Source organism: Ostrinia nubilalis, chromosome 9, assembly GCF_963855985.1.
Source record: "Ostrinia nubilalis chromosome 9, ilOstNubi1.1, whole genome shotgun sequence".
Taxonomy (NCBI): Eukaryota; Metazoa; Arthropoda; class Insecta; order Lepidoptera; family Crambidae; genus Ostrinia; species Ostrinia nubilalis.
The window spans coordinates 16,375,635-16,402,493 of NC_087096.1; the positions used below are offsets into that span (position 1 = coordinate 16,375,635).

The 26,859-nt window shown below is 38.0% G+C and overlaps 2 protein-coding genes across 2 annotated transcripts in view; both read left to right on the forward strand.

The window, feature by feature from the left end:
• The window catches only part of LOC135074740 (monocarboxylate transporter 14-like), an 88,753-nt gene that overhangs the window by 14,333 nt on the left and 47,561 nt on the right, over window positions 1-26,859 (forward strand). The gene's annotated exons all lie outside the window — the stretch shown is intronic.
• On the forward strand, window positions 22,045-26,676 carry LOC135074738 (uncharacterized protein K02A2.6-like). The gene is made up of 2 exons (XM_063969106.1): window positions 22,045-22,067; window positions 22,177-26,676. Exon 2 carries the CDS (start codon window positions 22,519-22,521, stop codon window positions 26,473-26,475), a length of 3,957 nt encoding a protein of 1,318 aa, XP_063825176.1. The 5' UTR covers window positions 22,045-22,067; window positions 22,177-22,518; the 3' UTR covers window positions 26,476-26,676.

Here is a 26,859-nt window from a genome sequence, read left to right on the forward strand (position 1 = left end):
CCGCATGTAGCTGCGCGTTGCCGCGAAGAGCAGTGAATGCAAGTGTGGTGCGCTAGATGGCGACACAGTAGCTTCTTGTAGCAGTCAGCCCTATGGCGTCAAGACAGTACCGATCACTGACGTATGTCAACAAAACGGTGCTCGACTCATAAGACAAGCTAAATTACACCATATTGTTGATGACATTGAGCATACATTTTTTTGAATACCTTCGCGAAGAAAAACTTCTGTACGTAGTAGGGTAATTGCGCCGGTTTTCCGTCCAGCTCCTGTTTTCGTCCATTTGACCGACTTGCCACAAACAAATACGGAAAATTAGAATACAAACCTAACTTTCCGTGCAAGTTTGGACTTGTTACAATCTATAATATCTAAGTAACAGTTCTGCCTGCATGAAAATGTAATTTGACAAGTAATAACTCCAAAAAAATCTACGGAAGTTGCTGCTGCACACAGGTGAATGGAAAACGTCGTCAAGTTAGAAAAAAAACGTGCCGGTAGGGAACTTTCATGATATGTTTGATTACTGTTTTAGCTACTTTACGTAATGTTTTTGGCACGTATGTCTAATTATTAGCATAATAAACACTATTTTAAGGGTTTATTAAAGTTTTTGTATAGAAATCTTAGATAATTAAGTGGACTAATACTAGCATAACAATTTTGCAAGATTTTGGTTTTCGTCCACGTGGACGGAAACCCTGACACCTAGTTAATATTTTTAATAATCATTTTACTTCAATGGACCTACAAAATACAATGTTTTTTCTTCCAATATGATCTTTATTGCTATTACATTAAACATTTTAGTTTACGTCCACTTTTTAACAGTGATAAACCCATAAAAACCGTTAAAAAGATGTGGACGAAAACAAAAAACAGCTTTAAACGTTGTTGTGTTTTCGTCCATGACGTCATGAGCAAGCACTGGGGTGGACGAAAACCAAAATTAGCTAATCCTGTAGATTAGTTTTCGTCCATTTATCCTTCGACCTATTGCAATATTTTCCTAAATTTAGGTAAGAAACTTATTTAAATCTTTTTGATATCATTTGAAAGCTAACAAAATTACCTTTCAAATGATATACTACAATCTATAGTTACTGTATTGTAGAATTGGTTTTAAGTTAATAATTCAACTGCACCCTTTTTTCTACACAGTGGTCGAAAACTAGCGTACACTAGGACGAAAACTGATTTTTTTGGACGAAAACTAGTGAAATCACCTCTTTTGCATAAAATATTTTTTATAAAAAAACCCGTGGTATTTACTTATTGTCATATAATATTAACGTAAAGTAGACTATATAAGGACTAAAATGACATATGATACATATGAGTAAGGGTATTTTAAGATATTCATTTCGCATCACAAAGTTGGCAACTCCGATAATTGGACGAAAACTAACGCACTTACCCTACTTATTATTATTCTGTGCTATTACTAGGCAGTCTAGATTTTGTATGATCTTTGTCTCTGACTACATTCCTATCAAAAACTTGAGCAATTAAATTGATTTTTTATTCCCCAATTTCAACGATATTTCGAATGGGTTTATTGAATGGATGCCGATGTTCGTTGATATTCGGCTTGTACGTGACCTTTTTTTTTCGTCAGGAAATGCATGAAATTGCATACCCACTGGCCCGGGGGAACCAGTGGGTTATGTGAGGCTCTCCCTGCCAGATGGGCAGGGGGCTTGTACGTGACCTATCTCGACATCGCGCATAGTGCGTGCGACTCATTCAGCTTGGAATTCGAGATCAAAGGTCGATCAGACAATAGTGCTCATAATGTTACATTTCGTGATATACCAAACACCTTGCGATCTTTATTTGATTCATATAAAATGTGACCTTATGATGACAATCTGGCTACCATTTACCTACGTATCTAAAGTAAAGATCACTCGTTTTTCTGGAAAGGCAGTTAAACTCAAGCTCGTCCATTAAACGCTCTCATTTGGCTATAAAGTACTCATATTACCATACCCTTAACTTATTTTCCAACTTGACCTTTAACCTTGATTATGTTCGCGTGACTGTAGGTACAAATACATTAGTGAAGGTAAATTAATCTTTAGCGTCCAAGATAACGAAATCCGCTGGGAAATTTCATGAACCCTATGTTCTGGAAGCAGACATGCAAATCACTAACTTTTGCATTTTAGTCCGTACTCGTAAATGGCATTAGCGCTACCCTAGAATTCAACAATAGGACAATATTATTTAGTAGAATAGAAGCTATTGCTATTTTTTTGGATTTGTCACTTTGCTTTAAAAAGAGACTGGGAACAGTTCTCTTATTAGACAGATATAACAGTTTTAGATTAATTTATGTTTGGTTATTTCATTTGTACGCTTCTCTTTCTCTTTTCTTGTACCTTCTTTCTCTTTCTTACTACTACTGCTACACTTCCACCAGATGATCCCACTATTAACTCTATTTTTTCTAATTAGGCAATCCATTTCTACTTAGGCAGTTGAGTATTCAAGCTACGTTTGATGGATTATTATAAACTAAAGAAGAGATAAATGGACCAGTGAACCATTCAGTATCAGTAGTGGGTCGAATAACTCAATTGATACGGTTCATAAAGTATATGATTAGATTGGCTGGCTGATTAATTTGTAAAACATACGTTAGACGTTTTTATGATTTTGGTTCCTAAATGTCAAAGTTTTTTTACATGCCCATATTTTCTAAGCCGTGTTGTTTAATGCTTCAATAATCAGGAAATATAAAGAATCCACTGAAAATGATTTTTTATTCTGGAGTGTAAATAGTTTTCAACCGACTTCAAAAAAGGAGGAGGTTCTCAATTCGACCCGTATGTTTTTTTTTTTTTTTTTTTTCTATGTTTGTTACGCGATAACTCCGCCAATTATGAACCGATTTGAACAAATCTTTTTTCGGCGTATAGGTAATACCTCAAGGGTGGTCCCATTTAAATTTAATAATAGAAAAAACAACCCCCAAGGGTGGAAAATTGGGGATGAACTTTTTTATACGCAATATCTCCGCCGATTATTAATCAATTTGAACGATTATTTTTTTGTTGAATAGGTATTATCAAAAGGGTGGTTTCATGCGAATTTGAAGAAAATATTTCACCCCCAAGGGTGGAAAATTGGGGATGAACTTTTTTATACGCAATATTTTTAATTTTTAGTTTTTTTTTTGTGTTCACGCATTTGAAGTCGGTTTTATTTTTTTAAAAGTTAATTATCTTTGTCGCATATTCAACCACGGTTCCCTAATGCGCTATGTATGAATTTGTGTCTAAAGCCTGGTCCGTGAGCACGTAGAATCCCGTCCATTGACCCCAAGCTGCCCATCCTTGTCGCTCGCACGTAATTATGTTGCTGTCGCGCTCGCACACTCACTGCGGGCGCGCGTCGCACAGTCGCGACAGCAATATAATTACGCGCGAGCGATAAGGATGGGTAGCTTGGGGTCATTGGACGGGATTCTACGTGCTCACGGACCAGGCTTTAGTAAAAAGCTACTTGCCTGGATGCGGGCGGCGCAGGACCGGTCGTTGTGGAAATCCTTGGGGAGGCCTTTGTCCAGCAGTGGACGTGATTTGGCTGAAACGTTCGTTCGTTCGTTTCAGCCAAATGACGTCTACTGCTGGACAAAGGCCTCCTCCAAGATTTTCCACAATGCGCGGTCCTGCGCTGCCCGCATCCAGGCTCTTCCCGCGACCTTTACGAGATCGTCGGTCCACCTAGTAGGAGGCCTGCCCACGCTACGTCTTCCAGCCCGTGGTCGCCACTCGAGAACTTTTCTGCCCCAACGGCCATCGTCTCTACGAGCGTAACGAAAAAGCTACGTAAAAACCGGGACAAAGACAAGTCAAATAACATATGCCTTTGATTAGTCGTTGAACTGGATTAATTAGACACGCAGTAATAAATGGAATGTATGTAGGTAGGTGTACACGAGCCCTTTGAAGATAAAGGCAATACACGTGTTACATTTCTTGCAGCTTACACCCAAGGTAATGGTATTAGCCATTAATAAATACTTTGTACTTACGCGTCTTGTATCACACTATCTGTCATGTACTGTACACATAAGTATCATGATGTCATAGTAATATGTATCATGATGCTATAGTAAAAGACTAGCTTGCATTCAGGCATTTGCATACTTAAATACGAGTATTCTACTGGCTGACCCGGCGAACTCCGATGTCGGATTCTGATGCGGAAATAATTAGGGTTCCGTACCTCAAAAGGAAAAAACGGAACCCTTATAGGATCACTTTGTTGTCCGTCTGTCCGTCCGTCCGTCTGTCAAGACCCTTTTTCTCAGGAACGCGTGGAGGTATGAAGCTGAAATTTATATCAATTACTCAGGTCTACTGTCCCTTGAAGCTGTGAAAAAATCAAACTTCTAATCCAACGCAATCAAAAGATACAGCCGTTTATGCCGCAAAGGATAATGGGCATATTGGGCGTTAAACCAACAGAAACAAAAAGTATACTAAATTAAAGCTTAATACTAGTACTTCATTTCATAGTATGACAATAATCCTGAAATACGCGGGGATACGGAGATAGAGGTCGTTGAATATGCAAAGTTTCCATAGTATTTCACATCACATTAGGGTAATAAAAATAGTATTAGGTCAATTAGATTGCTTTTATCGATCATATATTATTGAGAGTATTGAATCATATCTTACTATCGATTCTATCGATTTAGTAAGTATGTATACCGAATAAATCATAATCGATTATTCGTTTGCAATAATCGATTATATTGCTGAAAATAAGGAATTGAATTAACAATCAAATGATAGTAATGATGGTAATCAATAAAATCGATTAATCGAATTATTAATCGATAAATCGTTATTTGGCAATATCGATTAATAATCGATCCGTGATCGATTATGCGACAACACTACAACTTAACTGGTAGAAATCCCATTGAAACATGACTGTGTTCATGTCATTTCTCTAAATGGTACCTAGGTATGGTCCTACGCTTATAAAGTAGAACATGGTTTAAATATACCATTTGTTGGTACTCCTGAACTGTTGGATATAATAATGGATAAATAACTTAATGTATTTAAAATGTTAGTAGATATAAGTATATTAATTAATAATATTTTTTGTTTGCGCAATAAAGCACCTATTACTAATACACATTGTCAATTTCCAAGCAAACCCGGGAGTTTTTGGTAGTTATTTATATGAAAATATATTTCTGATATTAAGTCCTAACAAATAATAGTAGTTACATTTCTGTTGGTTTTACGCCCAGATTCCATAGAAAAGTGCCCATCATCCTTTTCGACACTTGCAAAGGAATCAAAACCTACAGGGTGCTTCCCGTGAACTCAGAATCTTGAAATTTGGTACGAAGCAACGTCTTATAGCATAGATAAAGGAAAAATTACGAAAACCATAAATTTTTAGTTACATCACATAATATATTTTTTTTAATAATTTTAAACTTACTACCCATTTCCTCATAAACGCGTAGAGGTATTAAATTGAAATTCATACCAAATACTCAGGTCTATAATACCTTTAAGCTGTAACAAAATCAAACTTCTATGTCAACGCAATCAAAAGAAACAGCAATTTAAGCTGCATATTTTGAAACTTGCAAGTACTCGCAAGGGAATCAAAACCTAAAGGGTACTTCCAGTCGACCTAGAATCTTGAAATTTGGCATGAAGCAACGTTTTATAGCACACATAAAGGAAAAATTCCGAAAACCTTAAATTTTTAGTTACATTACAAAATATATATTTTTTAATAAATATAAACTTATTACTTTTTTCCTCATGAACGCGTAGAGCTATCAAGTTGAAATTCTATAATAATAATAATAATCTTTGGACAATTTCACACAGCGCCAGCTAGCCCCAAAGTAAGCAACTTAATGCTTGTGTTATGGGTGCTAGCTTAACGGATATACTACTTATATACTTTTTTTTTTTTAAATACATAAATATTATACATACATATTCATATCAAATACTATAAAATAAAGGATTACTTAAACGATAAAGAGATCTTTGTCTTAAATTTATGCTCTTCCATCTTTTCCCATTGTAATGTTATGAATTTCATTTTGCAATAAAAATACCATAGTTATGACTCGATTGTCGTAATGAACGAACTTTGTAAACCTTGCAGGTTTGTACGGAACCCTCGGTGCGCGAGTCCGACTCGCACTTGGCCGGTTTTTTTTTCAAATCGGTCCAGTAGTTTCTGAGCCAATACAAATAAATAACCAATCAAATCTTTCCTCATATACTCATAAAATAATACGAGTTTTAGTGTTGATTAGAACGATGGATTTTAAACCCTAAGATATAAAACATTCTTTACATTCTTCCCCATCAAAACGTTCTTCGCGCAACTTAGGGATCTCATTTCCAATTTAGTATCCGTATACTCGGAAGATTGGTGGGTGACACACGATTCTATGTAGAGATTGCAAAATCCGGATTTTTCTTAAATCCGGTTTTCCGGATTTGTGTTACGTACAAATCCGGATTATCCGGATTTTTCGAATATTGGGTATTTTTTTTAAACCATCAATTTAATTTAAATAAAACGTAGTTTTATTCAAAAAGGTGTAAGTATTTGAAGAAAAGCGTTTTATTTTACTATAGCGCATGGAATTTATTCCTCTTTTTTTCGGTTTGCGCTACAAGCTTTCGAAATTATTTGAACTTTGCATTATTTTTTTCGTTTTAGTACAACTGCATTTCAGAATAAAGACTTGCTTGTACCTATAAAATATTTTTTTTATTCTTCTTCTTGTCGTGTCGACAACAAACGTACACAGCGTCAGCCCAAAACTCCGCCACAAGAGTGGCGTTGTCAGTAGCCTTCATTAAATCTTCCTGCTTGCAGTTGTTTGGGCACGCAGGGCACGACATCATGTGCTTCGTCGACTGGGGAACAAAACCACACTTGCACTCCAAGTTTGATCCACCCAAGAATCCCCACCAGACACCTGAACAGATTGTCCTTACTACGGCAGACCTATCCGAAGTCTATAAAGATTTCCAGGTAGGCCAGGGGAGCTAATTTTTTTATTATAATTTTATTTTACACTTTTAAGTTGTATTTCAATCTCAGGGCCCTGGTCATTATTTACGACCAAAGTGCTCGGGAAGACGAATCCAACGAACTCAAACTCTATAAGTTTCTGCCGTTTCGGTTAAGAGTTCCTATGGCCACCTCCTGACTTCATCATCAGGACCCTGAACATCATCTAGCACTTAAGTGCTTGAAAAGACAAATCCAACAAACCCAAATTCGATGAGTTTCCACCGTTTCGTTTAGTAGTTCCTATGGCCACCTCCCGAATCCATCATCAGGACCCTGGGCATTATCTAGCACTAAAGTGCTCGAAAAGACAAATCCAACGAACCCAAGTTCGATGCGATTCCGCCGTTTCGTTTAAGAGTTCCTATGGTCACCTCGTGACTCCATCATCAACCCAGCTAAATGGTCGGCGGTATAGCCAACAACCTGTTTAGAACTCTTTTAAGGATTTCTCCACAATCACCCCCATTCTCATATTCACATTTCGAGATGAATTAATGTAAGCAAATCGAATCCGCTGGGTGAACTAGATGGGCGAGGTTGAAGATCTCTACTTACACTTGGCCTGCGGAAGAATATGGAGAAAACAAAGCTTATGTCCAATGTCCATGTTGCGCCCTACCCAGTTTCGGTTGGGAGCTCAATTCTCGAGATTGTTGACAAGTATGTCTACCTCGGACAAACGATTCAGCTGGGTAGGTCCAATTTCGAGAAAGAGGTCAATCGTCGAATCCAACTCGGCTGGGCGTTTGGGAAACGACGCAACATCTTTTAGTCCAAAATACCTCAGTGCCTGAAGACTAAGGTCTACAACCAATGTGTGTTACCAGTGATGACTTATGGTTCGGAAACGTGGCCTCTCACTATAGGCCTTATACAGAAGCTCAAATTGCACAGCGTGCTATGGAGAGGGCTATGCTCGGTGTTTCTTTACGAGATCGAATCAGAAATGAGGAGATCCGTAAACGAACTAAAGTCGCTGACATACTAGCCTGACGGATACAAGCTTAAGTGGCAATGGGCAGGGCACATAGTACGCAGAACTGACGGCCGATGGGGCAGCAAGGTTCTGGAGTGACATGCAATAAATAATTTGAATTTGGAGTGGAGGCCGCGTACCGGAAAACGCAGCGTGGGACGTCCACCCACAAGGTGGACCGATAACATCATAAAGGTAGCAGGAAGGCGCTGGACGCAGGTCGCTACCAACCAGGCAACATGAAAAGCATTGGGGGGGCCTATGTTCAGCAGTGGACGTCCTATGGCTGAGATGATGATGATGATGACTTACACTTGCAAGGGATATTTGCCGATTTAGCTGCTCTTTAAAACTCAGCGATATGGTGTTTCAGAATCAGCGTCTTGTATAAAACTCACTGGCCGACTAGCGAATTCACTTACGAATGCGGCATAACGCGTTATTGTGCGACGAAGTGCGGGTGCGTTCAATCAAAACTTCGCTTGTTTTGCATCCATGTTGCATTCAATAGATATTTTGGTTTATGATTTTATGATAAAATTTTTGGGGTAAAATATTTAAAGGCACTGGGTCTCTATCAGAAGGAACTCTAGGGGTGGAATCTCCATAGGCGTGGGTTAACGGGCAAGGAGATAATATCTTGGATGGTTGACAACCACTTTTCCTACAATTTAACGTTCCACCAAACTCAACACGCTTTCAAAGATAACCTCGTAGCCGCCTGCTCACACTTGACATGACACAACTCATTGACAGTTATCTTTTTCTGCGCATCAGTCGGGTGTTACGTTTAGGAATCACAAACCTTCTGCTCTACAGATTTCTACAGATAACATAATATTAAGATTGGTACTATTAATCATCAATAATAATTTGCAGCATCTGTGTCCGGCGCCGACACGGCCAGCCTGACTATCGCACGGCCTCGTGCGCTTAGTCCAGGGTTTGTCCATCTGTAAACATTCAATTTCTCATTATCACAGCTCGTCCATTCCTGACTACAGAGCGTGCGAATATCATATCGTAGAATCACAATAAATACAGCTGATCAGGGCGTGATGACCCTCGATCAGGAAACCAAACCATTACAGCTGGCCCGGGCGCGAAGCCCGACCAGGAAACCAAAACATTACAGCTGGCCCGGGCGTGAGGCCCCTTCGACCAGGAAACCGGGGTTTAGGTAACATGGCCCGACGCGCAAGGCTTAAGCCAAGGCTCCTTCAACCATTTACCTCAAACCGCACCACTACTACTGCTGATCCAGGCATGCAGCCATGCGACCAGGAAACCAGGGTTTAGGTAACATGGCCCGACGCGCAAGGCATAAGCCAAGGCTCCTTCAACCATTTACCTCAAACCGCACCACTACTACTGCTGATCCAGGCATGCAGCCGTGCGACCAGGAAACCAACATTACACCAGCGTGGCCCGGGCGTAAACAGCCCCTTCAACCACGGCAACAGGGCGGCCCGGGCGCCCTTGGCCCGGCCCCCTTAACTCACTCACTCACAAAGGCCCTTCCAGTTTACGTCAATCACAATAATTTCCGTCAACCTGCACCAACTCTCAATGTCTGAGCCAGCATCCTCCATGTAAAACTTGATGAGTTGCGTAGCGTAGGTGTGCATGCTGAAAGATTCATCTCCTTTGAATAGTGCCCTTCGAATCCCACTTCTGATAAAGGCACTGGGTCTCTATCAGAAGGAACTCTAGGGGTGGAATCTCCATAGGCGTGGGTTAACGGGCAAGGAGATAATATCTTGGATGGTTGACAACCACTTTTCCTACAATTTAACGTTCCACCAAACTCAACACGCTTTCAAAGATAACCTCGTAGCCGCCTGCTCACACTTGACATGACACAACTCATTGACAGTTATCTTTTTCTGCGCATCAGTCGGGTGTTACGTTTAGGAATCACAAACCTTCTGCTCTACAGATTTCTACAGATAACATAATATTAAGATTGGTACTATTAATCATCAATAATAATTTGCAGCATCTGTGTCCGGCGCCGACATATTCGAAAAAACCGGATTTCAAAGTCATAATCCGGATTTTTTTATAGCCTCAAAATCCGGATTTTTCAGATATTTTCGAATTTCGAATAATCCGGATTGCAATCTCTAATTCTATGAATTCGATTTCAGACTCTTTAAAACTAAAAAAATATACAGAGAATTTGCATAAGCAAAGTGGTCTGACATTTAATAAATAGAATAGACGTTTTTGAATAAAATTTCAGTGCACAGCTCTACAATCTGTATCGGAGTTATTCGCCCCACGTATTTGCTACAGTTTTTATGTTTTCATTTATAAAGCCACTATTTTTTTTCAAGAAACTTCTTCTAAATTGGCAATTACGAGTATAGTCGGATTAAATTTACCTAAGACTATAGTATTTTGTTTCAGTTTTAAAATGACTGCTTTAAGTTTAGTAACAATATCAATGAGGTTTCGCGATTGAAAAATCCGCCAGATGGCAATACGTAGACGCGAGGTCCAAATGCTGCATGATTGGTTATTTTTGACATGACATTGACAGATATTATGTCAAAATCCACCAATCACGCAGCAGTCAGACCCTACATCCACGTCCCGCCATCTGGCGGATTTTTCACTCGCGAAAACCCTCATTTGCATGTTCTTCTTTCTCATGCTAGAGTTACTACCATTTTAACTGTATCCTCAAGCAGCTCTATATCTTCTAGAAGGTACCACGAAACTGTTTACAAGGTAAACCCGCGTCCTCGGCAATTGGCCGCAATGCTCCGTAATTGGCCCTAACAACGCGTACTGACAGCTTGTTTTCGATGTCAATATATTACGGAACAATACCTATTCCCGTTTGGCAACGGAAGATTGGTAATGTGTGGGCTGCAAGATATTTTCTACGATCGATTTTGGGTCGTTAGAAACTAAAAGAAAGATACCCAGTAAAAGTAGAAGCTATAATTTCTCAAATATGAGATCAAAGTTTTGGTTACAGCTGAAAATGAGGCTTAAAAATATTTTTATTACTCACGAGCTTCTTCAAGAGCTTCCTCGTGGATAAAAAAAAGCATAAACCTTTGATTGGTTGACTTTCAAGTATGATCAATCACAAACTTGAATTAAGATTGATGTTTGACTTTGAATCGAGTTTAGCGCATCGATATCTAAAGCCTAAATACTGTTTTTGACAGTTTGACTTTAAGGGTTAAAGACAGCGTTAGTTGTTAGTTAAATATATTTATTTGCCTATTTTTCACGTGTAGTCATTGCATTGTACTCGTATATCACAAAAACGTACATGGACGTATTTTCCCGGAAGAGTAATGTCAACTAAGTACTTCCGTTTCCGTGAGGCAAAGGTTGTTAGCTTACTGTGTGCCCAATAAAAATTCTTCTAACGGCATACATAATGTTTATTCGACTTTCCTACTATGTTGATTTGTATCTAAAAATAGGCTATTTACTTTTAGAGGAAACTATTTTCCATTTTTATGAATACAGCTTTTGCTCGCCAAATGGGAATGTGAAAGCTTTTCCTTTGGTATGCTAAGCAGAATTAATTTTTTCCATTTATATCTACGATACTCGGCATGAGAAAAAAATGTTTATACATTTTGAAGACTACTTTTATCAGGATTCGAAAGCAAAATCATGTTTTTCTAAACATCTATCAATTTTGTTATGAAGTGGGTAAATTGACCAATAGGTAGAGTTTGTTGAAAATTCAGAGTTGCACTCAATATTAGTATTAATATTTTATCAGCCAGCTAGTTTATTACGGGACTATTCCCACCTCTCGTTCCCACCACTGCAACTCCTGTGTAGCCAGGATCTACAGCTTGATCGCCATAAAAACCCAGCTAGTTTATTAATGAATGAAAATATCTTTCACTAATAAATCTCTGATCTATTGATTTTCCTGTAATTTTAACTATTCTGCATTTATAAATGAACGAACATTCTATCGATACTATAATATTATTTAAATGGAGTACGGATCAATCTATGAAATCCATTGGATGAATAATATTATAAAATTGGCAATCTAGATACAAAAACGTTTTATGAATATTTCTAAGCTATCGTATTTTGCAATTCGAATTTATTATCCTTGGCTAAATAATTCAAGTTCATTCGACTTTGCGTATGATGCATACGCTATTACCATAATTATACAAGTTGTACGTTTTATATGCTAAGTTTTTGTTTTTATCCTTTTGTTGTTTTGTTGACTCTAATAATTAAATTATTACTGCAGTCAGATAAAACTGGTTATTGTTATGTAAATTTTCTGTATGCAAATTCTATTCGCATGTTGTAATTTAGAAATTGGTATAAATTAGTGTAAAAGATATTAACTTGTTTAAGGAATTACCATAATGAATAACATGTTACTGAAGAAAGCTCTAACCATAATTTTATGGGGTTCTGTAGCCCAGTCAGGGATTAGCTATCAAGGGTGTTACAGGTTTTGAGAGTACCGCTCCTATTGATGATGTCACAATAGGAACCCAACTCCATAATCAAAATAGAGCCCCTTTCTGCCACGACACCTTGCTAGTAGGGTTTGTACCCGGGTTATCCCGGAACCGAAAGAACCGGGAAAACCCGGGTTTTTTCGACAGCTTAAGAACCGGGTTTTAAAAATTCAAAACCCGGTTCTTTCGGTACTTTCGGGTTTTGCATAGTTATCTAAAATATGTTATAGGTATTAGGCATGAGTCGTCACAAGAAAATTGCGAACGTATAGAGAACCTAAAAATATCAGATTAGCTACTAATAAAGATTACCTACTTATTGGTTTTGTACTTTGTTTTTTTTTATGAGATATGTAGGTAAATATTTTAAGCATTTTTCTTACAATTTTTTTAAATCACTGGAACATTTTTGTTTGCGCTTACGCTGCGACAGGTTATACAGAAGATTGAGGACTATAACTTGCCACTATGCTTGGCGTTCGTAGACTATGAGAAGGTCTTCGATTCGATCGGGTCTTGGGCAGTGTTTACAGTATCTTCAGCGGTGCCGTATTGACTATCGGTATATCGAGGTGCTGAAGTGCTTGTACAAAAACGCCACCATGTCGGTCCGAGTACAGGAGCAGAGCACGAGGACGATTCCTCTGTAGTGAGGCGTAAGGCAGGGAGATGTTATATCTCCTAAACTGTTCACCACTGCATTGGAAGACGCTTTCAAACTCCTTGAATGGAAAGGATTCGGCATAAACATTAATGGCGAGTACATCACTCACCTTCGGTTTGCCCACGATACTGATTGTGGTCATGGCAGAATCGTTGTAAGATCTTGGCACAATGCTCAAAGACCTTAATCGAGTTTCCTAACAGGTAGGCCTGAGGATGAATATGGACAAAACAAAGCTTATGTCCAATGTCCATGTTGCGCCCTACCCAGTTTCGGTTGGGAGCTCAATCCTCGAGATTGTTGACAAGTATGTCTACCTCGGACAAACGATCCAGCTAGGTAGGTCGAATTTCGAAAAGGGGGTCAACCGTCGAATCCAACTCGGCTAGGCAGCGTTCGGGAAACTACGCAACATCTTTTCATCCAAAATACCTCAGTGCCTGAAGACGAAAGTCTACAACCAATGTGTGTTACCAGTGATGACTTATGGCTCGGAAACGTGGCCTCTCACTATAGGCCTTATACAGAAGCTCAAAGTTGCACAGCGTGCTATGGAGAGGGCTATGCTCGGTGTTTCTTTACGAGATCGAATCAGAAATGAGGAGATTTCCTCCTTCCTTCTCCTCATTTCTATGTCAGCGGACTCAGCGGACATAGCCCGACGCGGACGCAGAACTGACGGCCGATGGGGCAGGAAGGTCCTGGAATGGAGGCCGCGTACCGGAAAACGTAGCGTGGAACGTCCACCCACAAGGTGAACCGACGACATCATAAAGGTAGCAGGGAAGCGCTGGACGCAGGCCGCTACCAATCGATCAACATGGAAAGCATTGGGGGAGGTTAATGTTCAGCAGTGGACGTCCTATCCTATGGTTTAAATGATGATGATGATGATATTTTTGTGTAAGAGTTGGCAACACTGACTCTTTTATTTGGTTTGCATCTGACAGTCAATATAAGTACCTATAAATAGTCAAATATATCGTTAAGTTAGATGAAAAAGACTTGATTGTTGTTGTACCTCAATTGAAAACTAATTATTTTACCTACTTCTTTTTATTTTTGGGAGTAGAATTTAGTAAAAATAGAAAAATATTGTTAATCATGTTTGTTGATTATTCCTAGTCTATTCAAAGAAGTGTTATTTCAATAAAAAAAACATAATCAAAATATTGTTTTTTTGGAACCGAAAGAACCGAAAAAACCGGGGCTCCCGGTTCTCATGACCACCAGACCCGAAAAACCCGGTTCCTCAAACGAGAACCGATTCTGCATTCCCTACTTGCTAGAGCCCTTTGTCCACCGACTATAAATAAATATGTTCTCAGCCTGATATTAAGTTGTGTAATATTTACTCTCTCAACAAGAACTTTCTCTCGAGAATGCCCGAAGAAACTTGTCGTCCATATTTCCCACAAGCAGTGTCCACAAACTTATTAGCGCTATAGATTGGTGGCGGGCGCGTCCCAGCAGGTATGCGGTAATGTGGGTCACAGCTATTTCCAGCCGGGCGATTATCTAGCAGCTTCGATTCGGACCTTTTAGCAGATTCGGCTGAAATGGCGTTTTGTTTTTGACGACTTTCCAATTCGGCACCTTTTGATACCTGCTTTGAAGAGGATTTACTACCCTTACGTGGTTGGAATATTATCCTATTTGTGCCAAATGCTTGACTCGTCGTTTTGATCTATGTGAAGGTGAATATACTTCGGTTTTGATGTACATATCGTTCTATGCGTATCTTTCACTCATAGTATCATACCTGCTTCCTTGGCTAAGTGAAGATGTTCACTTTTTTATTTTATTTATTACGGTATACCAACAACATTACATACAAAGTAATTACATGAAAATCTTACATCTTACATATAGAAGTTTAGTGAAGATGTTATAGAATTGTTGAAATCAGCGTTTGTTCATCAAACGTTAATAGTTGGCCCATTTATCTGATTTATGTACTACCATAAGTAGTTTTCTACTAGTTATCTCATAGGTCGGCAAGTAGATATTGATATCCGTTATTAAGTTAGTTCTCCCATTCAAACTGACTCATAGTTCAGGATTCTAGAAGAGTCGTTAAGCCGGGTTTAGGAGTTAAGTTCTGAATTCTGATAGCGCCTGATGTACCCCATTACTTCATAGTTCATACCAAGTCGTTACTCTTGATAGGTATATTGCCTTAGACGTGCTCACGGGTCTTACGTTTAGTGCTCTTAATTCATAAGTGTCATACTAACACTAGTCTAATTTCGTTTAATCCGTCATGTCGACTTTCTCAAAAACAAATTGATATGAAATGTTGCAAAAACATATCAGAGATTTAATTCTGTGACATACAATCGATTGTGCAAGTTTTTATTTGCAAATATGGAATGAAAATTTTTATGTGGAACCCATCATATCTCATTTATTTTCATTTCTAGGGGTATTTTTAGTAGAGTGCGTTGTATTTACACCAAAGTATCCATTTAAGTTACGTATAATAATTGATATTATTTATTTACCTATCTTGCGTCCTTCATGAATGGAAACTGGAAATATTCAATTTTCGGATAGATCTAGTTTATTCTGTAACCTATTTATTGAAACCGATCAACAACCAGTTTTTCGATACCGTATAGTTTAGAAATAATCGAGTCAGATCATTATTCGTTTCCATCCTGTATATCACAAACTCTTATGCATTTAAAAACATAATTCACAAAGACAGATTTTTATGTCTTAATATTCTCGAACAAAGTAGACAAGTTGAATATTAAAGTTAAATTTTATGGCTCAAGGCCGTAAAAGATTCTGCAAGAGTCGTATTTTTATGAAAATTGTGAATGTAATAAATAAAGACGAGTTCAGACATATTCCCCTTGTCTGGGTTCAGTGATTTCTAAAATGTATTCGAGGCAAGGTCTTCTTCCTATATTTTTAGAGCATGACAAATAATGGAATTTCTTACAATTTGAACATCTTGTGTCTATTGTCTATATCTGAGTTTTTACTCCAAAACTTGATAATCGTCTCTACATTTTTCAGTCCTTTTTATTTAGTTTCTTCCTTCAAACTCCTTATTCAATCTCACTCGTTCGTTCGTTCGTTTCAGCCGAAAGACATCCACTGCTGGACAAAGGCCTCCCCCAAGGATTTCGACAAAGACCGGTCCTGCGCCGCTCGCATCCAGGCACCTCGCGCGACTCGTGTGCACTTAATAGCTTATATTCTCTTCACACCATATATCGGTTAACCATTAAAAGTAAATGGCAAAGATAAATGGTCTTTATTTACCTCTTGGCCGAAGTCTTATAATCCAAATATAACTTTCTACGGTTTCAGGCTTCAAAAATATGGCGGAAAGATAGACCTTCCCAGTTTCACTTAATCTAATTAGGTCTTTTTTTATTCGCCATTAAAAAGGGATCTTCATTTAGTTAATTTCAGAGAATGACACAGTCGAATTAGCTTCATCGTCTGTTATATTGATACCGCCTATCTCGGCATAATCATTCGTACCGTTAATTAATTATTAATTAAAGCCCAGTTTCCTCGTCTCAGCTGTTCGTGATTCTTCGTCTTTATATCTTCAATTAATTAGGACCCTCTAATTATTCACATTGACTGTGATTTTATGGCGTTTATTAAATTGGAGGCTAGATTTTGTATTGTAACTTAATACTAGAAAGTAGGTACGAATGTTTTACTTAATCCTACTATCCTACTAATATTATAAATGCGAAAGTTTGGATGTCTGGATGTTTGTTACTCTTTCACGCAAAAACTACTGAACGGATTTTGATGAAACTTTACAGTATTATTGTTTATAACCCAGAATAACATATAGGCTATAATTTACGACGATCTGTGACAAACGAAATTTCACGCTAGTGAAGCCGCGGGCAAAAGCTAGTATTAATATAATATTAATGACTAGTTGACCCGGCGAACTTCGTACCGTTCATCAGAAATAATGTAAGATTCTTATGTTGAAAGTTTTTTTCAAATCGGGCAAGTAGTTTCGGAGCCAAATTCTTCATGGTATGTATGGAGTACTGATTTGATATTTAGGTGATAAAAAATGGATATTTAACCCTTATCTTGGCATGATCAAAAATTCACTACGATTTTAATTTTATTGATAATTATGAGTTAAGTATGATCCTAATAGGCCAATAAAAATGTTTAAAAAAATATATTGTTTTCAGTTTTTCAGAAACCAGGTGTATCATATATGATACACTGCCAAGATTAGGGTATAGAAAATTAAAAAGCTAAAATATTCAAAAAATAATTTTGAATGAACAAAAACATACATAAATAATTTAAAAAGGTAATTTATAAACTTCTTTATCAAAATAAAAACTCAGAGTGAAAAGAATATGCCAAATTCAATTAAAGCAAATAATAATTACTCAGATTCTAGCATTTTATACCTACTAATAATGATATAAAAGTCATAAAATCGAATAACTTTTTACATAAAAGTTGATTATATTTTTTGCATTTTATATTTAATCTGCCTATTTTTCTAGTTTTATATTTTCCACAAGAAGCGAAAATAGGCCAACATTGTCATACTTGAAGGCATCAGAAGGTAGGGTGGATGGAGTTTAATCGATTTTTATGAACTAATTGCACTCCACAAGCTTGTCCACTCTAATTACTGTATTTCCTAATAATGTAACACTAATATCTTTTAAAAACAGGCATTTTTTCTAAAATTTTGATTTAAAAATACATCACGAAGCACTTGGCAATGTAACATATATGATACACAGGCATATGGACAGTTATAAAATCGGCAAGTAGCACTGAACACCATCCAAACCAAACGAAAAACTCAGAGTAATCCTTCTTCTATAAAATTACATACAGAAAATAACACAAATATTTTGTGATATCGCCAATAAACAAATAAATTTACCACGCGTTTGAAGCCAACATGCTTAGGTTATCCAATTTTGACAATAACTGACAGCCAAATGTATTTTTGTGTGAATAGTTTTTTTTATATCATTCTATGATATATCAGGAACGTGTTATGTATAAAATAAATTATTATTAATGCTTTCGCTGCCCTCAGGATTTTTTAAATTATGATGTATCACCCGTGTTACGATGCCAAGAAAAGGGTTAAAACGAGACTGACTAATGAAGACCCTATTTATACTGACATTTAATCTTCAGTGTGTATAATATTGTTGTTGAATGGAAAGTTAATTGCAATGGGACAAAGAATAAGCGGTTCAAGGTTCAGTGATAACGAGCATTGGCGATACCTCACGTATTATAATCGGATTTCCTAATTAAGTCGATGCATTGAAGACTACGATGCATAATTATAGTTTTTATGTAATTATTTTTATAGTATCCAATAGAAACGGTAGAATTTAGTGTTTCGATAGGACCTGCTTGCCTTCGGCCCGCTAGAAATAACCCATCAAAATTATTCTACGCAGTCGCATGTTTCGATTCGGACTTTTAGTTTCTTGAAGGGACCGATAGATGCGTAGTTAGGACTACTGTTGATAATTTTAATTGATCATATCACTAGATGGATTAATCGTACTTACTATTTTTCCCACTATCACGTCCTTATTCCTTAAATACAAGCAGTAACATAAGCGTGTCTAATTATTTTCGTAATTAGGAGGGTTTAGCTTGGCTCTTGTTGCTCCCTTTAGGCAGGCAATACCTACAGATAACTTGACTATTACTTGGGGCCGTGACGCCGCACGCAGATTTGCAATTTTCCTCGAACATAGTATAAATACAACCGCCAGTGTGTCTCAACAAGTGTGATAAAGTAAATAACCTATTTGGCTGGTTAAAGTTTCCATCATATGGGAGACAAGCCAAGAACTTCCTGGATAAAAAAGCTACAACTTTTCATTTGAACTCACAGGACTCTGACAGATATCTGGCAAAATTATTTGTAATAACCAGCAATAACCTTCATGGATTAGATATCGTTACGTAAGATAACTATCTGATGCTTTATGAGACACATATGACGTGAAGTGCTCTAGAAGTTAGTGCACAGGTTTTGAGTTTTACCTCATTCATTACCATCATAATATTAAGTATTTCTAAAGTCACAAAAGCCATTTATGCTTTTCAAAATCGCTTTTATGTGTCCCAGAGCTACATTAACTGCTTCGAGACAACAAATGGGCCAGTTCTAAGAAACTCATGCCCCTTTTCACCATCAATCCCTGATTTTCAAGTGAACCCTATGGTACATGAACATTTAATATGAATTTTGTTTTCATTGGTCTCACTTAAAAATTAAAGATTTATGGTGAAAAGGGGCATAATTAAGTCACTTTTCCTTAAGATTATTTTGGTTATTTGTTTTTACACTGGCTGTTCTATTAGTGCTGCTGGTTATCAGCTGAACGTTACTTCCATGATTATTTTGGTAAACATATTTGTTTTTACACGGGCTGTTCTATTTGTGCTGCTGGTTACACTAGTTTACAAAAAAAAAGTTTTTCTTTTACCCAAAGATAATTCATACTGGATGTGTTTTCTACCAGCCCCCTTATTACAAAAAAATATGTCTCATATTTTTATCACGTCAAGTTTTTGAGATATCGATATTAACCTAAGTAAGCTGTCTTGTTAGCCGTGTCGGAGTTTCTACTTTATTTTAATTGCGTTTAAGTATTATTTTAACATTTTCACTTGTTTTAAAATGTCACCAAGGCAGTGTAAATTAAGCCCAAATAACTTTTGCTAAGTTTGTGGTCAAATTATATTGTCAAAAAAGAAGAGACCAATCACTGAGGCCGTAAAACGGGCCTATTTCTATCACTTTCAAATCTCGGTAACAAACCTGATAAAAAATGGGTTTCTGGTTTGGTGTGCGAAAATTTGAGAAGTATATTATTGCACTAGGCTGCAGGAAAAAGAAAATATATACGATTCGGCACTCCAATGTTATGGAGAGAACCAACAAATCACACTAATGACTGTTACTTCTGCCTCACTGAAACTACAGGTTTTAACAACAAAAACCAAGAACATACAATGTCCTGATGTTGCATCAGTCACAAACCTATGCTACAATCTCAAGGAGTTCTTTATCCGTCATTTCCCAGCAATTCCAGTAAGGGAAAGATGCTTGGTATTAATTTAAAGCAGTAGTGAAAAGTTTCATGGGAAACTATAAATTTATCTAAGAATCATGCAGAAAGGACAATGTTCATTTCTGGCCTGGCGTGGACAAGCTGCTAATGAAAATATGAATTTGCCAAATTTTTTTAATTATTTTTTAAAGTATTCACTTAGTGTAACTTTGTATCAATTTGCCTTTATAAAAATCCAATTTAAATAGTACTTTATGTGATAATTACAACTTCCTGTCTTTAACACTCAATTCAGTGTTGCCAAAATGAATCTTATCGGTAAGAATCGATTCATATCGATTGTTTTTCGACTCTGACAATTAGTATTTTTTTAATACGTATTCATTAAGATGACATTTATAAAACCTTTTTAATTATAGCCTGACCAGGAACATAAAAACCCTGGCATAGAGGCGCGTCAATTGCATTTGATAGTGCAACACTGAGTACAGTCGTACCTGTGTTAAATTAATAGGCTAACTTTATGTACCAGCATTCAGGATTACGGGCTAATTTGATATTTTCATAAATTAACGAAAAAATATTATTATAGGTAACTTGGTTTAAATAAATTAAATGAAACCATCAATCGAGCTAGTAGGATTTATTTTATTATTCATCAATAATCAAATTCAGAACTTGAATATTCAACTGCAATGTTTGCTCATGAACGCTTCAAACTCGGTACTTCTTTCCCAATTCCATAAAATTCAACACTCAGAAAGTGACAAAAATTTTGAAATAGGTAGTTGAAACAAACCACAGCTAATTTTCATAGTGGACTGTACTATGCGATAAACATGTCAGTCAATTTGACAACCTTTGTCGGAAACATTATTCAATGAAAATATTGTCCGAACCCTTAATATTTCTCTTCGACAAATACTTTAACACATTGTGAACCACTTTTCTTTCACGACTATAAAAAGATTTTAGCAATTTAATTCACAAAATCAATTGCGCACATTTAAAATAAAGTTTGTTTACACTTTGACAGCAATAGACTGACATGCAAGGTGACATGTCAATGAAGTTTTCAGTTACTGTTGCCATTAAAAGAAATTAGTACCATTGGTTTTCCGCAACATGGCGAGGGTTTTTATGTTCCTGGTCGGGCTATAATATTCCAATAACACTACCAAAAATATTTAAATAACTAAATGAAACCTTATTTCACACACACCATTAAACACCTTATTTCGAATCATCAAAAATACAATCGATTCTTATATCGATTATTTTTATTTATCACCATATTATTAGCATGGCAACACTGAAAATATTGTCACAGCTGTTATCTGTCATTCGCTTTGTTTTGTATTTTTCATTGTGTGTTGTTTATTTCTCAAAACCAAGTCTTTGCCAAAATAAAAGCAGAAGAGTTTTGTATAAGTTTCCTTTTTGACGACTTTATTTTTTTGACCATGGTCCTCGATGCTTCCCTTCCCGATGACCCTGGCATACTCTCGAACTACGAATCTCACTCAATCAATGACCAATGGCTCACTTTCGGACATCGAACCTTGCCTAAACGCCGACCACGGCTTACGTATGGACTCCGACCCGAGCCCCAATGTTAACCCCAGCCCGATTTTGGATAATGCAACCAGCAATTCCTCAATCTCATGAGGAACCTATGATATGTATCAATTGTATAGCTGACATGATGCAGAGAAGGCGACATAGCCTAGAGCTTATTAAGTTCAGTTGGTTATAAGTTATAATGTCTGTGGATGACTCCTCAGCTGGTAAGTTATTGAATGAGCGTGTCGACTTGTTGAATACCTTTTACAAAGTATTTGATCAACTACCTTTACCGTAGATTACCATAATCCTAATAAAACCTTTTTTTTTTAGATTGATAACAGCAGTGTATGTTGTCACTCATGTTGGACCGTGGCCACGGTGTGGCTCTGCACCAATCAAGGACAAATAATATTTCAAATGAAGAAGCAACCACTAGCACTGGTCACAGTTAACGTGGATTATCTTTGTTACAAATACGTTCCATAGACTGTGTCATGTATTAATCTGTGGAACTTTTTACTTTTAAATGTCAATGTCAATTCACATGTTTGTTTTGAGGTTAGGCCACTTGATTTCCGGCTACCTAGCCAAATATACAGCTCTCACAATAGTCACCGTGTTATCATTATTTTCGGACATAATAGTGGCGACGTATGGTTAAAACAGTGAACAATGGATACAAAAGCAGTGAAATTCGATGTGTTCAACCCTCAGACTGACAATTGGGACATTTACTTAGATCGGTTAAAGTTTTGTTTCGAGGCTAATGGCGTCATATTGGACGCGGCAAAAAGGGCTAATTTTGTGACAGTGTGTGGTGCGCGTGTGTATGAGACATTACTTGCGTTAATAACACCGAGGAAAGTTTCTGATTTGCCTTTCAGTGAGATAGTGACTGTTCTTACAAGACATTATAGTCCAAAACCGAATGAGATTTCGGTGTCGTTTAAATTCTACAAACGTGATCAAGGACGTGGTGAATTAGCGTCAGACTATATCGCACAATTAAGAAAATTAAGTTCGGGGTGCAATTTTAATGACTTAGAACGAATGTTACGCGACAGACTTGTGTGCGGTATGAGTGATAGCAAATTACAGTACGAACTGTTAAAACGTGACAATTTGAGTTATCAACACGTAGTGGACGCCATGTTATCATCGGAAAGTGCCGGACGGGACGTGCGCATGATTCAAGACGCTGCGAATGCGGCGTCGATGCCCACCACAACAGCGGCGTCCTACTTTGAGCAGCCCGTAGCGGAGCCGATGGACGTAAACGCGGTTCAAACGAAAACAACTCGTCTATGCTATCGTTGCGGTGATCGTCACCCTGGAGAGTGCCGTTTTATCAATGCAATTTGCCGGTTTTGCAAGAAAAAAGGACATCTAGAAAAAATCTGTTTAAGCAAAAAGAAGAACAGTCGCGATGTAAACTTCACTAGTGAACCGAGTGATCGTTTGAACGGCATCTACTGTGTGCAAAGTACTAGTCGCACACCGCCATACGAGGTTGACGTATTACTGGCGGGTGTCCCAGTCCGCATGCAGGTGGACACGGGCGCCAGTTTCTCCATCATCAACGAGTACACCTGGAACGTGTTGCGCTCACGACTTGCGCGCGACGCACTACGCCCCGCATCACTCACTTTACGCACTTGGACGGAGACACCGGTTCAATTGCTGGGACAAGTCACTTTGTCAGTTTGCTATAAAAACAAGGAGCAGAATCTATGTATTATAGTAGCTAAAGGAAAAGGACCTAACCTTCTGGGTCGTGACTGGTTGACGCCGCTTCACATATCATTAAATATCAACTTTGTTTGCGACAACAAATTGATAGACAAGATTATATCAAAACACCAAGAAGTTTTTCAAGATGGATTAGGTACATATCGTGGTAATCCAGTCAAGATACATCTGAAACAAGGAATGACACCTAAATTTCTGAAAGCTCGGCCGGTACCTTTTGCAATAAAAGACAGAGTAGAACGTGAAATAGACAGACTGGTCAAAGAAGGAGTATTAAGACCAACATCTTTCTCCGACTGGGCTACACCAGTAGTGCCAATAGTTAAGAAAACAGGAGAGATTAGATTATGTGGAGACTATCGCAGTACTGTAAACGCAGCTACCGAATCAGACACTTTCCCCATGCCCACATCTAATGAGGTATTTGCAACCATAGCCGGAGGGAAATGTTTTACAACTCTAGATTTAGACAGAGCGTACACACAGGTGGTAGTGGATGAAGAAACGTCAAAACTTCTCACACTCAATACATGCAAAGGACTTTACACAGTACATCGCTTAGCTTTTGGAGTTAAAGCATGTCCGGGAATTTTCCAACGCCTTATGACATCCTTGTTGGCAGGCATCCCTGGAGTTGCAGTCCTGATTGATGACATAATTGTCTCTGGTTGCTCAAGTATGGAAATGGAGGCCAGACTGGACACAGTTTTAGACCGAATTAAACGGGCAGGACTACGACTTAACAAGACCAAATGCAAATTTGCCAGAGACAGTGTAGAGTTTCTAGGCTTTAGAATAGACTCAGAAGGCATTCACCCTGCACCAAGTAAGGTGGACTCCATAATTAACACACCGGAGCCTAAAAATAAGCAAGAGCTTCAAGCATTTCTCGGATTATATAACTTTTATGAAAGGTTCATTCCACACAAGGCCACAGTGCTTGAACCATTACATCGGTTATTAGACAAAGCACGTACCTGGAAATGGACTGAATTGGAACAAAATGCCTTTGACACAGCAAAGCACTTACTGACTTTTGATCTGACACTTAGCCATTACGATGTGAACAAACCGCTGATCCTTACCTGTGACAGTTCAGAGTACGGTGTGGGAGCGGTACTGTCTCATGAAGACGAGAACCATAATGAGTGTCCAGTAGCCATGGCTTCAAGAACTCTGCATTCTCACGAACGACGCTACTCACAACTTGATAAAGAAGCAGCGGCAATTATGTTTGGAATAACAAAGTTCCATAATTACTTGATGGGACGACATTTTCGGATTGTGACTGATCACAAGCCGTTATTGGGAATATTCAACCCCAAGAAACCAATGACTAGTATGCTTTCACCCCGTTTGACAAGAATTGCCATAGCCTTGACTTCACATAGCTATGAAATAACATACAGACCTGGGCCGCAGATCGGAAGTGCTGACAGTTTGAGTAGATGGCCTCAACCGGTACCAGATCAACTTGAAGAACCACTCTACGAAATTTTACTGATGGCTGAAAAACCTGAGGATTTCCCTTATGATGTGTCACACATAGCTTCCGAGACGAAAGGCGACCGCATCCTATCTAGAGTCATGCATTACATCCAATGCGGTTGGCCAGCTAAAATAACCGATCCTGAGTTAAGGCCTTTCTGGTTACAACGTGCAGAACTTTCAATACAAAATGATTGCATACTACTGGGCTGCAGAGTTGTAGTGCCGAGGTCCCTTCGTCCAACAATCCTACGTGTTTTACATAAAACACATACTGGAATTGTTCAAACCAAGACTTTGGCTAGAAGCTACGTTTGGTGGCCACGCCTTAACGAAGACATCGAAGTGCTAGTGAGCGGATGCTCAAAATGCCTGGAACACAGACATATGCCACCTAAGACCAGCCATGAATGGATTACACCAACCAGACCGTGGTCGAGAATCCACGTTGATTTTGCAGGCCCATTTTACAATAAAAACTTTTTGATAATGGTTGATTCATACTCTCGTTGGCCCGAAGTGTTTGTAGTAAATAACATAACCTCCGCTACAGTGATAAAATTTTTAAGAAACACTTTTGCCATACACGGATTGTGCGACGTACTAGTGTCGGATAATGGTACATCTTTTGTATCAGATGAATTGAAGAGATTCCTACAAGCTAATAACATCCGGCATGTCACCACGGCCCCCTATCACCCGGCCACAAACGGGATAGCGGAGAGGATGGTACAGACAGTGAAAGACAAACTAAGAAAGATGGATGATTCATCATGGGACATCAAAATACCAAACTTGTTGCTAGGCCTGCGGGTTACTCCATGTACTACAACACACAAAAGTCCTGCAGAACTGCTAATGGGAAGACGTTTACGAACGTTACTGGATACTGTACATCCTGAGAATATTCAACATAAGAGAATTGAGCAACAAATTGAAGAAAACAATCAAAGACAAGGAAGAGAATCGAATGTTGGACAATCAGTGATGTACAGAAACTACAGCAACCATGGCCCTAGATGGTTACGGGGCACAGTTACTTATAAGAACGGACCCTCCAGCTACCAAATAGAGACGAATGGTGGCGGAGTAGTAAATCGTCATATTGATCAAATAATCAAAACAACAGCAGCAGAGGAGATAACTACCAGAGTAACAAATGATACAGATGCAGTCGTAGAAGAAACGCCGGAATTGATTACTGACGATATCATAGAGATACCAGATGCAGACAAGTGGGCTGACATCTTGGGCATTCCAAGCCAAGCTACTACAACACCGGCTCTGGGAAAGATAAAAAATAAACCAAATTTGCATTCTAGAAGCCCCTATGACAGACCTGATGCCTCCGCATCAGCAGATGATAACCTTTACATAAATTTCCTAACTTAATTACTGTTATTTAAATACATAGTGTTTCATGGGGATAATTTATTAGTTTGGTAATGTTGATATTCACTTAGGGGGGAGATATGTCATGTATTAATCTGTGGAACTTTTTACTTTTAAATGTCAATGTCAATTCACATGTTTGTTTTGAGGTTAGGCCACTTGATTTCCGGCTACCTAGCCAAATATACAGCTCTCACAATAGTCACCGTGTTATCATTATTTTCGGACATAATAGACTGCATATTAACATGGAAAGAGAATCAATTCGAAAATAATGTAATAATGGAACAGATTTCACCTCGTCAAGTAAGTTTTTTTATAATTATTTTCATTATATTTTATTAAAGACATTGGCTTAATATATTTGAACAAAGTGTATATTTT

Bases quoted from the DNA above. Each gene is read 5' to 3' on its own strand.
- LOC135074738 (XM_063969106.1), top strand. From the start codon at position 22,519: ATGGATACAAAAGCAGTGAAATTCGATGTGTTCAACCCTCAGACTGAC.